At 45.1% G+C, this 15,582-nt stretch overlaps 1 protein-coding gene across 7 annotated transcripts in view; it reads left to right on the top strand.

The window, feature by feature from the left end:
• syngap1b (synaptic Ras GTPase activating protein 1b) overlaps positions 1 to 15,582 on the top strand; it is a 138,648-nt gene that overhangs the window by 17,392 nt on the left and 105,674 nt on the right. For all 7 annotated transcript variants that reach the window (XM_066645030.1, XM_066645029.1, XM_066645031.1 and 4 more), the window contains one exon: positions 12,113 to 12,240. In XM_066645030.1, coding sequence (XP_066501127.1) covers positions 12,113 to 12,240 — 128 coding nt within the window. The remainder of the gene's footprint in view (positions 1 to 12,112; positions 12,241 to 15,582) is intronic.

Below are 15,582 nucleotides of genomic sequence, written 5' to 3'. Positions count from 1 at the left end.
GAGGAGTGTGGTGTGTTCTCTCTGTGTCTGCATGGGTTTCCTCCGGGTGACTGTCTGTGAGGAGTGTGGTGTGTTCTCCCTGTGTCTGCGTGGGTTTTCTCCGGGTGACTGTCTGTGAGGAGTGTGGTGTGTTCTCCCTGTGTCTGCGTGGGTTTCCTCCGGGTGACTGTCTGTGAGGAGTGTGGTGTGTTCTCTCTGTGTCTGCGTGGGTTTCCTCTGGGTGCTTCAGTTTCCTCCCACGGTCCAAAAACACAAGTTGGTAGGTGGATTGGCAACTCAAAAGTGTCCGTAGGTGTGAGTGTGTGAGTGAATGTGTGTGTGTTGCCCTGTGAAGGACTGGCGCCCCCTCCAGGGTGTATTCCCTGCCTTGCGCCCAATGACCCTGCGACCCTGAATTGGATAAGCGGTTACAGATAATGAATGAATGAATGAATGAATGAATGAAGCATATGGTAGTTAGATATTATACATATAGAGATAGGCCTGTCAAAATCTAAATTTTTTGTGGTCATTATGTTGTCCCAGAAATAATTGTGATAGACGATGTTATTGTCATTTTAAAACCTTTTTTTGCCAATAATTTAATAATTATTTAATAGCATTAAAATGGAATTACATCACTTTAAAATTGAATGAGTTTACAGCAAAACATTTGTTATTAAACATAATGAACACTGAAATACAATAACCCTATATACACCATAACCCTAACCCTTAATAAAGTAAACGTAAATATAATAAAAACACAGTTTTAAAATACACACAAATATATATAATCCACATATATTACACAAATCGAGAGAACAGAACGGCTCAACTGGCTAAAATATTGGTGACATTCATTCTTACGTAAACAAAAACACAAGTAAACATAATGAGCATTATTGAGGAGCTATCTATATATAATACAATGATTAGACAATGTAATTATGGTGACAGGCCTATAGACAGATGTCTGAATAGTGGGAAAACCGTCGTTTTTATGCGTTCATGAACAACTGAACATCTGTATCCACAGTGGGTGCACCTTACAGTAGCTTTCGGATGTTATAATGTAAATGCTTTCATTGCTCGTTAACCACAAAAGCAGAATTCAGGCATCAGATGCGTCTAGGCGGGTTGAACACATTCAGAGCACTGAGTAAATTCCTTGCCGTTTATTTCTCGCTCTGAATATCTTGAGAACTTTTGTGCAGTCATGGTTTCTCTCAATCAGAAGTTGGTTCAGTCTGATGGCTCGAGGCTCCTCTCATTCTCTCACTCCGTCTGCGTGCCCGTCCATGTCGAGACGAAAAAAATGGGAGGAAGGTGTGTGCGTGAGTGAACGGCCCCCTGGTAATAATACAATGACACAGTTCTAAGTCTATCTCTGGATCGAGGACAGATCATCTCTATAATTATTCTTTATCTCTCAGGACCCGACGTACGGCCTGTTTTCCTCAGTGGAGCTCCGCACACGCATGGAGGCATGTAAGAGAATGCGAGATAAAGTGATACAGAGTAAAAGCGCACCCCATAGGTGCAGAGACTCACCCACACACACACTCCTTATTGGCTGAAGGAAGCATTCTCCGGCGCAGGGCCGTGTAGGCTGACAGTCAGAATGACGGTGGGATATTTTCCGCATGGGAGAGAAATACTGTTCAATGCAAATATGCAAACTTCATTCAGAGCAAGCCTCGTCGCACTGACAGTTCCTCCAGAAGTCGTTGTAAACTAGGGGAGTTGCGGAGTGCAAGAGGAAAGAGACAGACAGAGAGAGGGAGGGAAAGGGGGCGAAAGGAAGTGAACAGAAGTGCACTGCAATAATAGAACATCCAGTGTGAATAAAGGGTTAGGAACAGATTGTGGTCAACGGTTTTCTTTAAGTACAGTACTAACAACAGTTTAATTCTTAGTACTTGTATCCATACATTCTATAGGTCCAAAAGTTTGGAGACTTCTTCTAAATGGTGAATTCAGCTACTTTAAACTGCACTGTTGTTTGCATAGATTCATTGAAAAGAACTGCCAATAGAATGGGATGCACCGTCACCATGGTAATGACCAATGCTGGGTTTTGAGTACTGTGGTATAACCCCCCCGGCAGTGGGCTGTGGATCATTGGAGTTGTCCTGTAGAGTGATTGAGCTCCATTCAATACCTTTGGGATGAGTTGGAGTGGCTCTTGTGCTCTAAACTAATCATCCAACATCAACTGTGACGTCAGTATTGTTGTCATGGTTGAATGCAATAAGACCTCCACAGAAATGTTCCAAAATGTCAAGCGAGTCCAAAAGACTAGATGCGGTGACATCCTATTAATTCCCTTCGTCTGAGAAGAAACGATGGATGAGATTATAGCGTAGTCAAGCACTGATACGAACACGGTGGGTTGAGGCAGACCGCTTAAAGGAAAACTAGGTAAGATTTGGTATTTTTGTACCTGAGCTGCTTGTGGATTAATTAATTAATTCATAGTCTGTTACGTCTTATCCAGTTCAGGGTCGCGGTGGGTTTGGAGCCTACCCGGAATCACTGGGAACCCTGGAGGGGGCGCCAGTCCGTCGCAGGACAACACACTCTCACGCATTTGCTCACACACTCACACCTAGGCGCACTTTTGAGTCACCAATTCACCTGGAGGAAACCCCCGCGGACATGGGGAGAACACACCAAACTCCTCATAGACATTCACCTGGACTCTAGGACACTGAAGCTGTGTGACAGCGACTTTTCCTTGATACAGTTGCAGAGTGTAATTCAGTGAGCTTGGCATGGGACGGTTGCTTGGGGTAGGGGGAGAGGAGGGAGAGCACTTTCTCTTCCCTCATCATCCATGACTGAAGTGGTCTTGAGCAAGGCACCTAATCCCTGAGGTGGTGGCCAGCCACTTATATTCAGCTATCACCTGCACAGTTTCTTTTCTAACATTCAGTACATTATTCATGCATTATTTTGAAGCAGATTTCTTAGTTGTCTTCACCTGTGCAGTGCACTTTGTTGGAAGCACAGCGCCGTTTGAGACACAGCCCGAGTGTCGCTGCTGGCTGATGACGACAGCACTAGGCACTTGCGTGCGGACAAAAAAAGACGTGTGAAATCAGACAACCGTTCACATTCACGTCGCATGCCGGTAAACCAGATACACGTTTGATCTAGGACAACATAGTGATTCAAATCTGATTTAAAATGGTTGGATTCAGCACAACAAAATCAGATCTGTGTGGTATTAAAGCAAACAAACCAGATCTGAGCCACTAATGTGAACATAACCCAAATTTCAAAGAGCTGTTGTGCAATGACGATTTAAGCATGTGTCGTTTCTCCTGCTAATATCCAAACTGACATTATGGCTTCATTACATTTAAGCGCTAACTTTTACGATGATAGATCCTGACATGAGACAGATCCAGCTATCTACTATGGAAATTTGCCTTCATTTGCCTTGGGATTCATTTCCAAAAGGCGCTCATCGTGTCCGCTGATCTGGAACCTGGGTTAATTACTCATCAGAACGCCACTGACAGCAACTGATACCAAAAAAGTGATTTTTTTCTTTCTTCAGTGAGCCGCTAGTGCTGAAACAGTACAGTGTAATTGTATGACCCCAGCGAGCGGTCGGTACCAGTGAGTGTGCAATAGCTTTCATTCCTTCTTTTTACATCTCTCATGGCAGTTTCTGGTTTCTGGTACTGAGAGCTGCTTCTTTCACCTTATATATGAATTAGCATCTGAGAGAGAGTGAGAGAGCGAGGGAAGCAGCACGGGTGGGGGGCCGAGAGACAGATGGGTAGAAGGTGGAGGGGGGAGAGGTGATGGGAGCGAGATGAAAGGAGGCTGCCAGTGAGTTTGTTGGGAAGTTGGAATTCATTTTTGTTGGCTGGGTGTTAGGTAATGTTGTTATTTTTATTTTTTTTTGCTTGCTGTTACATGATGCATCTCCAATGATTTCTGTGTTGTCTGCATTATACCGTATCCTGCTTTTGTTTGTTACGGGTTCTAGTCCAGCAGCTTTTAATGTGGCTTTTATTTTGTAATAAATAAAGTAATTCGCAGGCCGGCACGGTGGCGCAGCAGGTAGTGTCGCAGTCACACAGCTCCAGGGACCTGGAGGTTGTGGGTTCGATTCCCGTTCCGGGTGACTGTCTGTGAGGAGTGTGGTGTGTTCTCCCTGTGTCCGCGTGGGTTTCCTCCGGGTGCTCCGGTTTCCTCCCACAGTCCAAAAACACACGGTGGATTGGCGACTCAAAAGTGTCTGTAGCTGTGAGTGTGTGAGTGAATGTGTGAGTGTGTGTTGCCCTGGGAAGGACTGGCGCCCCCTCCAGGGTGTATTCCTGCCTTGCGCCCAATGATTCCAGGTAGGCTCTGGACCCACCACGACCCTGAATTGGATAAGGGTTACAGATAATGAATGAATGAATGAATGAAAGTAATTCGAAGTAAGGCGAGTGTCTCGAACTGCGACTGGTATCGCAGCAACGACTTTCCACGAATGTGCAGCTCCCCATCAGTACAACAGGGGGCAAGTGCCACCAAGTTCAACCATGTTCATGTGACATACCCTGCATTGACTAGGATACAACAGCTGAAGGCCAGCACATGCTCCACTGTTGAGTGCTCCACATACTCCACTGCTGAGTCAACAGTGCAGTTTTTCAACAGGACATGTCCACTTACTAACGGAGTGGACGGAGGATGTTCACCACATGACCCTTCATCAGCCAGGTGTTCCTAATCCAGTGATCGTTAAGCGTATACTGCAGAACCAGCCTCTACTACTCTTCTGGGAAGCCCGTACACAGCATGTTGGAACATTACTGCAAAGATTTGATTGCATTCAGCTGTCAAAGCATTAGCAAAGGTCAAATATTGATTGTGGAGGATTAGTTCTCTAAGTCGTCTTGAAGGTATTGGATGGAGCTCCATTGCTCCAGAGAATGCAGTTGGACTGTTCCACAGATTGATGCTTGGGGGCTTTATGTCCCTCTAGCCCACACTTGGCACCTAGTATTAGGACCTTGCACTCCCACGTACAGAGCTAGTATCTCAGCTGTCCAACTCTGAAACATGCTCAACTCAATCACTACTACCCTGTAAAAACGCTTCAAACACGAAGACTACCGAAGGTGCTGTTAGTCCCAGTGTTGTGTGAAGTGTGGGATGCAGTGGCTACTGAAAAGATAACCATGTATCCCTATAAGGAGCTCATTTTGAGGCCCATGTTTAGTTGGTTTTGTAACCTGTACAAAAATAATGAAGCATTCCAGGAATACTGAGTGGCTTTCACTCTTTCACAGCAGTCACACTGGTCTGTTGTCTTGCTGTTTTCTCACCTAGGGTTGAGTATTATGTCTTAAGTGAGGGGTTGAGGGGTGAGTGACAAGCAACAAGTTAAGGCGGCCTCCTCCTCCTGGTTACATTCTATCATTCATTCATTGTTCGTAAGCGCTTATCCAGTAACGGTCGCAGTGGGTCCGGAGCCAACCAGGAATCACTGAGCGCAAGACAGTAACACACCCTGGAGGGGGCGCTAGTCCTTCACAGAGCAACACACACTCACACATTTACTCACACACTCGCACCTAGGGACACTTTTGAGTCGCCAATCCAGCTACCAACGTGTTTTTCACCCGGAGGAAACCCACGCCGACACAGGGAGAACACTTGTTACATTTTAATGCATATTATTAGGAGCACAGCTATATTCTGTTTTACTTGTACGTTTTTAAGTTGAGTTGATGTCATAAATCCCATTTTAACTTCAGTCTAAACAGTCCCAATAAGAAAATGTACAGATATTCAACTTTCCTTCTGGACAAGAGAATGTAATGTACCCTCTAGGTACACAACTCGACTTTAAGACCCCTACTGTGCCTTCGAAGGGGCATTTACGCTGTCTGTGCCTTTAGCGAACGGTGTACTTCTACAGCACGTTTTTCTCTGAAAGTGTATGTCATCAGGTTTCTAAGGTTTATAAATTTGTGGGTCAGTGCTGATCTAGATTAACTCTAAGCTAAGTGAAACTCTCCCATGCCCTTGCCCTTTCCCAGTCAAGTGAAAGGCCTTTTCGCCAGGCAGATATTTTTCTGACCACAGAAATTAGCATTAAACTTGGTGATGACAGCTATCATCGAGAATCTTGCATAGAAGTTTTGAGCGGTCATCACAGTCTCATTAGGTAGTACTTCTTGTACGTCATACTTTTGATATGTAAATCTATAATACACTGTACACTAAGTGCTATATAGAGAAGAATAAGCAAGAATAGCATGTCGAGGGAGAGAGAGAGAGAGAGAGTGAGAGAGAGAGAGAGTAAGAGAGACCATGTCTTGTTCCCATAGCAACCTAGCCTTCCATGAAATACCATCTCTCTCTCTCTCTCTCTCTCTCTCTCCCTCTCTCTCTCTCACACACACACACACACATGCACACACACACACACATGCACACACACATCCTCCCCCAAAAGTATCCTTCTTTCCTACTTTCCATACCTTCCCTCTCTTTTCCCACTTCCCCTCAAGTTCCTCATCCCCCCCCTTAGCTTCCTCCTCATCCTTGCTCCTTCACATCTTCCTCTTCACCTGCATCTCTCCATCTCTCCTCCCTCACTCCTCCTCCTCTAACTGTCTCCTTCCGTCTCTCGCTTTCTGTCTCTCCCACACATTTTAGCACTCTCACCTCCTCTCTCTCGCTCTCATTCCCTCTGTTGTTCTGTCCAGCTCTATCCTTCCCTTTCCTACCTCTCACCCCCCCCCACCTCTCTCTCTCTCTCTCTCTCTCTCTGATCATCCCTCTCTTTAGCGCTCACTTCTATTCTTTTCTCGGTTGTCATGGCAATAGGCTGGGGGCGTGCAGGAGAGAGGGAGCGTGAGAGGGAGAGAGTGGGCGTTTCGGAAGTGACATCTCTTGGGCAGTAACCTTATTTCCTGTATGTGGAGTTTGGTGGGGGCGGGGGGGTGCAGAATATTGCAGCAACAGTGACGCCATGTGGTTAAGGTGGCAGATTGCATTGCTATTGTGCGATGGAGCGAAGGCCTTTCAAACTTATGAACAGCTTATGAATATATGCTAGTACGCCAAGGGCTCAATACATAATGTAGTAACATGAAATCAAAGCTGTGGTAGAAATGTATGACACCAGTCTGCAATACTGAAATGCCAAATTTTTGCTAATGAGAGTTAATGCGTAGCAACGTCGTCTGTTTACATTTTTGAACAGTAGAACACAATGTGCTAACAGCTAAAGATGCTAATATGCTTTCATTATATTACAGGCATAATAGAGATTTATGATTCTAATATTTCATTATTGAAATTACCCTGAATAAAAATGGAAGTAAGCACATTAATCCCTTCACTTCTAAAAAGTTGAACCTAATAGTGACTTGCTAATTTGCTAAAATCCAGCAGCTAAAGATGCTAAAGAGCTATTGTAAAATCATAGCCACAACAGAAGTGTGACTACTGACTTTAAAACTGATATCCAGGTATGCTGACCCCAAATATTTGTTTATTTACATTTCTCCACAGTAGAACAAGATACGTTTGTAGCTAAAATAGTTAATGTGCTGCTATAAAATCATGTTCATGATAGGAATATATACTAATGGTCTAAAAGGATTAAAGGAATATAGACTAATATAGACATAGGGGTTTTAATGAATCATTTTTACTGCAATAAGAGCTTCTGCTCTTGTGAGAAATCCTTAGACCAGATACTGGAATAGCCATAATAGCTCCATAAGCTCTGGATACCACTGTGGCTAAAGTTGCTAAGTGGCTAAAGTTGCTAAGATATGCTTTTTTAAATTGCAGACGCTGTAGAAATGCATAAGTCCTAATTGTGTGCATTGTTAACGTTCAAATCCATGTTTTCTGCCCTTAGGGTCACGGTTTCTCTTGACCTCGCTCTATGACACATCCTTGACATTTGCAGACCACATGTGAGGTCACATCATATCCCAGCTTGTAACTGAGCAGCTGGACATAGTATGGCTCTTGCAAGCTTAATCTCATCTCCACCCACCCTCTCTCTCTCTCTCTCTCTCTCTCTGAAGCCTGTATTATAAATAATATTATAATATCTGTTAATGCAGGAAACAGGCATCGTGTGTGTGTTGCGCCTCGAAAGTGGCCGCCCTCATATTTGTGCCTTATTAGCCTGGGGCATCTGGAGCTACTTCATGATTATTTTTAGCCAGGGTTTTGGAGCGCAGCGACGTGGATAATCAACCTTACCCCCCAACGGGCTCACTAATGACAACGTTGAGTAAGTCTGACCCGTTTTAGCGTCAGCTTTTTTTTTTTCCCTCCCGCCCCCACAAACTGCACAATATTACTGAGGCAGTAACAGATTCACCATGCAGTGGCAGCATACTGCCTGTGGTGTAAAAACTCTCCATTTGAAAAGAAGCACAATTTGTCTGAAATTGACCTTTAGTTCTGTGCGTAACTAACTGGGGATTCTGTCATTTTTATGACTCCCAGTGTAGAGATTATCTTACACCGTCCAAAAAAATGATTCTATACAAGGCAGGTTCATTTTTATACTGTGTAAATTGCTGCCTTAGGATCCAAAGGATATACCAGTGTAATATCTGTATATATGTACAGTTTTGTAATGTATTTTTCAGCCATTTTCATCCACTTCTTCTAACCATGGTCTGTATGTTTAGTGGTGCTTCATTATCATTCTTTCATTCATTATCTGTAAGCGCTTATCCAATTCAGGGACGCGGGGGTCCAGAGCCTACCTGGAATCATTGGGCGCAAGGCGGGAATACACCCTGGAGGGGGCGCCAGTCCTTCACAGGGCAACACAGACACACACACCTACGGACACTTTTTTGAGTCGCCAATCCATCTACCAATGTGTGTTTTTGGACTGTGGGAGGAAACCGGAGCACCCGGAGGAAACCCACGCGGACACAGGGAGAACACACCAACTCCTCACAGACAGTCACCCGGAGCGGGAATCGAACCCACAACCTCCAGGTCCCTGGAGCTGTGTGACACTACCTGCTGCTTTAGTGGTGTTTGTATAGTTTAAAGTATAGATCACCTGTTTTCTGCCCATTCAGCCCCTAGAGACCTGTTCAAATTGGAGCGGTTTCGCAAGGGGATGGTTGTAATGTATCGATTCACACGTCTCCTCTGCGGTGAAGCTATAATTAAAGGACGTTTTTGTTTCCTTAAATGCACTGCTGCCCTCTGACCTTAATGCAGACACTTCTACAGTATTCAAGCTTCTAGAAGCACCACACAGAATCTGCCACTGACAGGTTTCTTTCAGCTGTGGAGCATGAGGGACACTGGGGCAGTGTAAATCACGGGTTCGCAGTACAGTGCAGGGGAACATCGTGTGTCAGTTTTGTGCGTGTTTTCCTGAGAGTTTATGGCACAGCAACTGATTTGTGACAGTGTGAGTGATATATGTCCTCTTTTTTACCACAGATATACGCTCTTCTTGTGTTGTGTAAAACGCTTCTGGCCAGGATTTCTAAATTGTGTAAAATGTCAGGGATTTGGCATTGATTTCATGTCAGCATTTGCTTCTACAGTCGACACACACTATGTGTGCAGATTTATACAGCTTTAAACACGTCTGTTTGTGTCCCACCTTCTCACCTCCACCCTATAGCGAGTTAGAAAAGTGAGAGTGCATAAAACCCTGAAGACAAAAGAGAGAAAGGTCTAAAGACAGAGGACAGAGCATGGTCTGGAAGGTGCTGGGTGTTTCTGCCCGCTGACTGTCCCTTCGTTTTTTATGGCTGAGTTGAGCTGGGTTTGATGAGCAATTTCCAAGGCAGAAGAGATTTTGCTTGGCCTGGTGTCAAGTGGACCACATGGCCCTCTGTAGTGAATGCTGTTGTATATTCGTCCTGTGAGGACACTGGTCTCTGATCGGCCACATAAAAAAACAACAGTTTTAATATTCAAAATGAAAAGGCATTCATTCACATTTATTAGACACAAAATAATTGCCTTCTCTGACACTCTGAGGTATGTGATCACATTAGACAGGGCATTTAGGTTTAATTGAAATGCGTAATTTCAAGCCTATTATTATGAACTTTTACTGAATATATTATTGTGAGATGAGATGAAAGAGGTGAAGGTTGCTGTTGTACGTTGCATACAATACCAGAGTCCCTATATTCAGGGATGTTGCAGTCAAATAAATGTGGCTATAAACATCAGTGGCTGCCCAGATGCATACATCTGTAGTGGTCGACAGGTACATGCATGAAACAGGATTTTAAAGCCAAACCTGGTTGTGGGTTCGATTCCCGCTCTGGGTGACTGTCTGTGAGGAGTTTGGTGTGTTCTCTCTGTGTCTGCGTGGATTTCCTCCGGGTGACTGTCTGTGAGGAGTGTGGTGTGTTCTCCCTGTGTCTGCGTGGGTTTCCTCTGGGTGACTGTCTGTGAGGAGTGTGGTGTGTTCTTCCCGTGTCCGCGTGGGTTTCCTCCGGATGACTGTCTGTGAGGAGTTTGGTGTGTTCTCCCTGTGTCCGCGTGGGTTTCCTCCGGGTTACTGTCTGTGAGGAGTTTGGTGTGTTCTCCCTGTGTCCGCGTGGGTTTCCTCCGGGTGACTGTCTGTGAGGAGTGTGGTGTGTTCTTCCCGTGTCCGCGTGGGTTTCCTCCGGATGACTGTCTGTGAGGAGTGTGGTGTGTTCTCCCTGTGTCTGCGTGGGTTTCCTCCGGGTGACTGTCTGTGAGGAGTGTGGTGTGTTCTCCCTGTGTCTGCGTGGGTTTCCTCCGGGTGACTGTCTGTGAGGAGTGTGGTGTGTTCTTCCCGTGTCCGCGTGGGTTTCCTCCGGATGACTGTCTGTGAGGAGTTTGGTGTGTTCTCCCTGTGTCCGCGGGGGTTTCCTCCGGGTGACTGTCTGTGAGGAGTGTGGTGTGTTCTTCCCGTGTCCGCGTGGGTTTCCTCTGGATGACTGTCTGTGAGGAGTTTGGTGTGTTCTCCCTGTGTCTGCGTGGGTTTCCTCCGGGTGACTGTCTATGAGGAGTGTGGTGTGTTCTTCCCGTGTCCGCGTGGGTTTCCTCCGGGTGACTGTCTGTGAGGAGTTTGGTGTGTTCTCCCTGTGTCTGCGTGGGTTTCCTCCGGGTGACTGTCGGTGCGGAGTTTGGTGTGTTCTCCCTGTGTCCGCATGGGTTTTCTCCCACGGTCCAAAAAACACATGTATGTAGGTGGATTGGTGACATAGGTGTGAGTGGGTGTGTGAGTGTGTGTCGCCCTGTGAAGGACAGGCGCCCACTACAAGGTACAATGAATGAATGAATGAATATGAAATATATCGGAATTTTACAGAAAACTCTGGGTAGGAACAATAATATCTGGCACTCCTGTGAACTATGATTGGATAGTGAGTATTTGGGGTGTAGGGAATGTAAACAGGGGGAGGAGCCTGTGTCAGAGCTATGCAGTTTTGCAAGTGAGAGTAAAGTTGGAGAGCACATCCCTGTAGGCTGTAAAACTGTCAGAGGCTGCAGTAATCTCTTTACGACTCTCTCATTCTGTCTCTCCTCGGCCAGAGAAGATGTGAACTGCAGACATGACAGATTTAGGAGCATGTTTAAGGCCGTATGAAAGTCCGGGGTAGGTGCACTGTCAACAGATTACAAACAAATTGTAAGGTCATAAGCTGGGAATTGTCTTTGGCACACCTCAGGACTGTCTAATGTTTGTAGACTTATTGCGTTCATTGTGAAAACAAACGGTCCACTGTGTATTCGCAACTTGTATAATGTATATATTCTTTCATTCATTCATTGTCTGCAACCGCCCATCCAATTCAGGGTCGCGGCGGGTCCGGAGCCCACCCGGAACCACTGGGCGCAAGGCAGGAACACACCCTGGAGGGGGCGCCAGTCCTTCACAGGGCAACACACACTCACACAGTCACATCTACGGACATATTTGAGTCACCAATCAACCTACCAACATGTGTTTTTGGCTTGTGGGAGGAAACCAAAGCACCTGGAGGAAACCCACGCAGACACAGGGAGAACACACTATAATGTATATAGAAAAACTTAAAATAAAATGCATTCTAGTGCAGCTGTGCATCACCTTTCAGTATGTTGCACCACTGTTATCTACTTTATTTCTCTGTCTTTTCAGATGCGAGGTATGCAGTTCCCCCCTCCTATCGCCCCCAGGTCTCGTACGCTGCTCCAACCTACGAGCACCCCGGCTGGAACGCACGCATGATTTCTGGAAATCAGCTCTACATGTTGGACCAGGAGGAGGTACTGTAGAGCTGCGTTGGATAGAGTAGTGCGGCCACACAGTAAAGCATTTAATAATCTGTAGTGTGGTAATGGCATTGTGATATGGTTATTATAAATGTAACTACTTTATACTTGACCAACCATTGGCATTCTAGATGCTGTTTGGTGTTTAATGAATTCATGTGATCTGACAAGTGTAAAAATCTATGGTCAAAGTTATACAGGCCAGAATCACACCATCAGAAGAGATTATAATTCATTTGTGTTAGTATAATAAAAAGCGTATGACTATTTCACCTGGGAATTTTGTACATAATGGATCATACCGAGTGAATATCTGATTATACCCAGATTATATCAGTGTATAACTGGTCACTGGTTTCATAATTAGCTCTATTTGGGTTTTGTTTTCAGAGTTTTTCACTTCATAAATATCACAACATTTTACATACAACTCTTTCTTATAAACCTCTCAGCACAAGATTGTTTGTAGAGAAGGTTGTTACCTCCACATTGTTTTACAATTATATGTGAATTTCAAAAATACTGTTTTAGCTTCTATGCTAGCATATGTAGCTCTTTTTAACCCCTGCTTAGCATTCGCCATTAGCATTAGCATTAGCATCGCGGTTACATTATTTTGACAAGTTAATTGCTAATTAAATGTAAATGGGTTCTAATGCGAGCGCGAATTTTAATAAATAGGCAAATATGCTTCTTGCTCTTTCCTAGGACTAAATGTTGACCCAGGGAGTGGCTTGCATTTCAGTTGAAGGCCTTTTCTCGTCTGATTGTGTTCGTTTTGCTGTGTATTCTGATGAGGCCACTTTTTGAATAGATTTGAATCAGTCATGACAGACTAATGACTGTCACCCCTGTAAAAGATGGGCATGATGAAATATTCATGGTTGTCACTCATCTCCTAGAGGGGACAGTCAGTCCCTCATGCATGGGTGTGTGTGTGTGTGAGAGAGAGAGAAATAGTGTGAGGACAATAGTAGAACTGTAGTTGAAGTTTTTGTTGTGAATGACAGCTATCCTTCTTGCTTTGAAAGACATCAGGAAAGCATGTCTTTTCTGGATTGTTTTCTTAGTGTTTCAAGTCCTCCATTTCAGGTTCTATGGCTCATAGATCAAAACCCCTGCTCAGTGATTTATAGGGAATTTCTACTTGCAGTTAATGTCTGCAAATAAATCTTCAGGAATTTTTATATCAACACATTTTACTAACTCTGTAATGAAGGGTTACATTGCTTTATTTACATCTTGTTGAAATTTAAAGCGCTTGTGTCATTTAAATTGATTTTGACATGTTTTTTAAGTTTAGTTACAAGTGAAAAATCATATTTACTAAAATAAAAGTTCCCTCTTAGTCCAGTTGTAAAGAGCTTGTACTTCTTTAGTTTGGAACTGTAGCTACAAGGTGAATGTTGCAAATAATAAAGGTTTACAGGCACCATTTAAAATTCATGTCATTCTATAAAGATGCACTCACCAAACTGAACTAGACCAAGGTTCTCCGTGATCAGATCTGGGTCCCACCCAGATGCATCATTCAAACTCAAGCAACAAAAGACTAGACTGAAATACAGAGTGCGTTGTCATGTCCCGTGGATGCCATAAGAGGGAGCGAGAGTGCCATAGGTGACATTCTGCCACTCCGCTTGACACTAATTGATGCGCACTGACAGTGGTCCGCATCTGACTGCACACGCTGCATGCACCAGCGCATCCGCTGCAGTGTCCTCTCGCAGCTCCTGCTGCTGCGACACGTTACACAAGCAGCCAGCCAGGCCCAGAGAACAGCGCCTCTGGCTGTGTGTGCCTGAGTGGGAGGCAGCCATTCTTGTAAGCTGGCCCTGTGCTATGCTTTTGAATCGGGAAGAATAACTAGTAAACAGAACTGGACTCCCTGGCCGCTCTCGTGGCTTTCCTGCACTCTCCCCCATATGCTGCTTCTGGCCGTCACGGCAAATTGATTCATTAGCGCGGACACAGGCGACGGGAGGGCCGAGGTGGGCTTTCGCCCGTAGCTGCCGTTGTCACAGCACATAAAAGCACGCTTCGTAAGAACCGCCAGTGTTTGCTTACACATTTGTGACCCATTGGGAGCCCATTGGAGAGGGCGGGAAGAGGAGATTATGCAATGGCCTTCTTGGATGAATCACCTCATAATATTAAACTGTGAGATTGTGTTATTTGACAGGCTGAAAAGACTTTGTCATTCAGCCGTGTCCCACTGTCTTCTTGTTGTTTGGATCACTGTTCCGCGAAGACAGTAATACTGCAATTTGTTATCGCAGGCTCCGTGTCACAAGACGTGATAGACAGGACAGGTTTGAAATTTAGAAGTGTGGGTTTGTCATTTGTCTTTGATGTACCTTAATCTTGTCCTGTCTGATAGCAAGGGTGTGTGACTGGAATCGGCCAAGATCAGACACAAACTCAGCTGTGTTTGTGTTTCGACTGAACTGGACACTTTAGGTTTGAACTAAACACTTATTGGAAAATCTGTTCAGTTTGTGGCATTCTTGGCACTTATTTCCATTCATAGAAGACTAGGCTCTTAGGACTTTGAATGAGGAGAGGCCTGTAAACGTGTAAATTAAAAGCTACATTAATGTCTCAAACGTGTTTGAAATCACTGTTCTGTGTAGGAGTGGCACGGTGGCGCAGCAGGTAGTGTTGCAGTCACTTATTGGTGACTGTCTGTGAGGAGTGTGGTGTGTTCTCCCTGTGTCTGCGTGGGTTTCCTCCGGGTGACTGTCTGTGAGGAGTGTGGTGTGTTCTCCCTGTGTCTGCGTGGGTTTCCTCAGGGTAACTGTCTGTGAGGAGTGTGGTGTGTTCTCCCTGTGTCTGCGTGGGTTTCCTCCGGGTGACTGTCTGTGAGGAGTGTGGTGTGTTCTCTCTGTGTCTGCGTGGGTTTCCTCCGGGTGACTGTCTGTGAGGAGTGTGGTGTGTTCTCCCTGTGTCTGCGTGGGTTTTCTCCGGGTGACTGTCTGTGAGGAGTGTGGTGTGTTCTCCCTGTGTCTGCGTGGGTTTCCTCCGGGTGCTCAGGTTTCCTCCCACGGTCCAAAAACACACATTGGTAGGTTGATTGGTGACTCCAAAGTGTCCGTAGGTGTGAGTGTGTGAGTGAATGTGTGTGTGTCTGTGTTGCCCTGTGAAGGACTGGCGCCCCCTCCAGGGTGTATTCCCGCCTTGCGCCCAATGATTCCAGGTAGACTCTGGACACATGCGACCCTGAATTGGATAAGGGTTACAGATAATGAATGAATGAATGTTCTGTGTAGTGCACGCAAGTTTATTTCCCTAACAAGGGCAGACTTTTCTCACTTGAGGTTATCGTGTATTCACTTA

This window comes from Hoplias malabaricus, chromosome 1 (assembly GCF_029633855.1).
Source record: "Hoplias malabaricus isolate fHopMal1 chromosome 1, fHopMal1.hap1, whole genome shotgun sequence".
NCBI lineage: Eukaryota > Metazoa > Chordata > Actinopteri > Characiformes > Erythrinidae > Hoplias > Hoplias malabaricus.
Note: the sequence above shows the minus strand (reverse complement) of the source record. Positions and strands in the feature narration are given on the sequence as shown.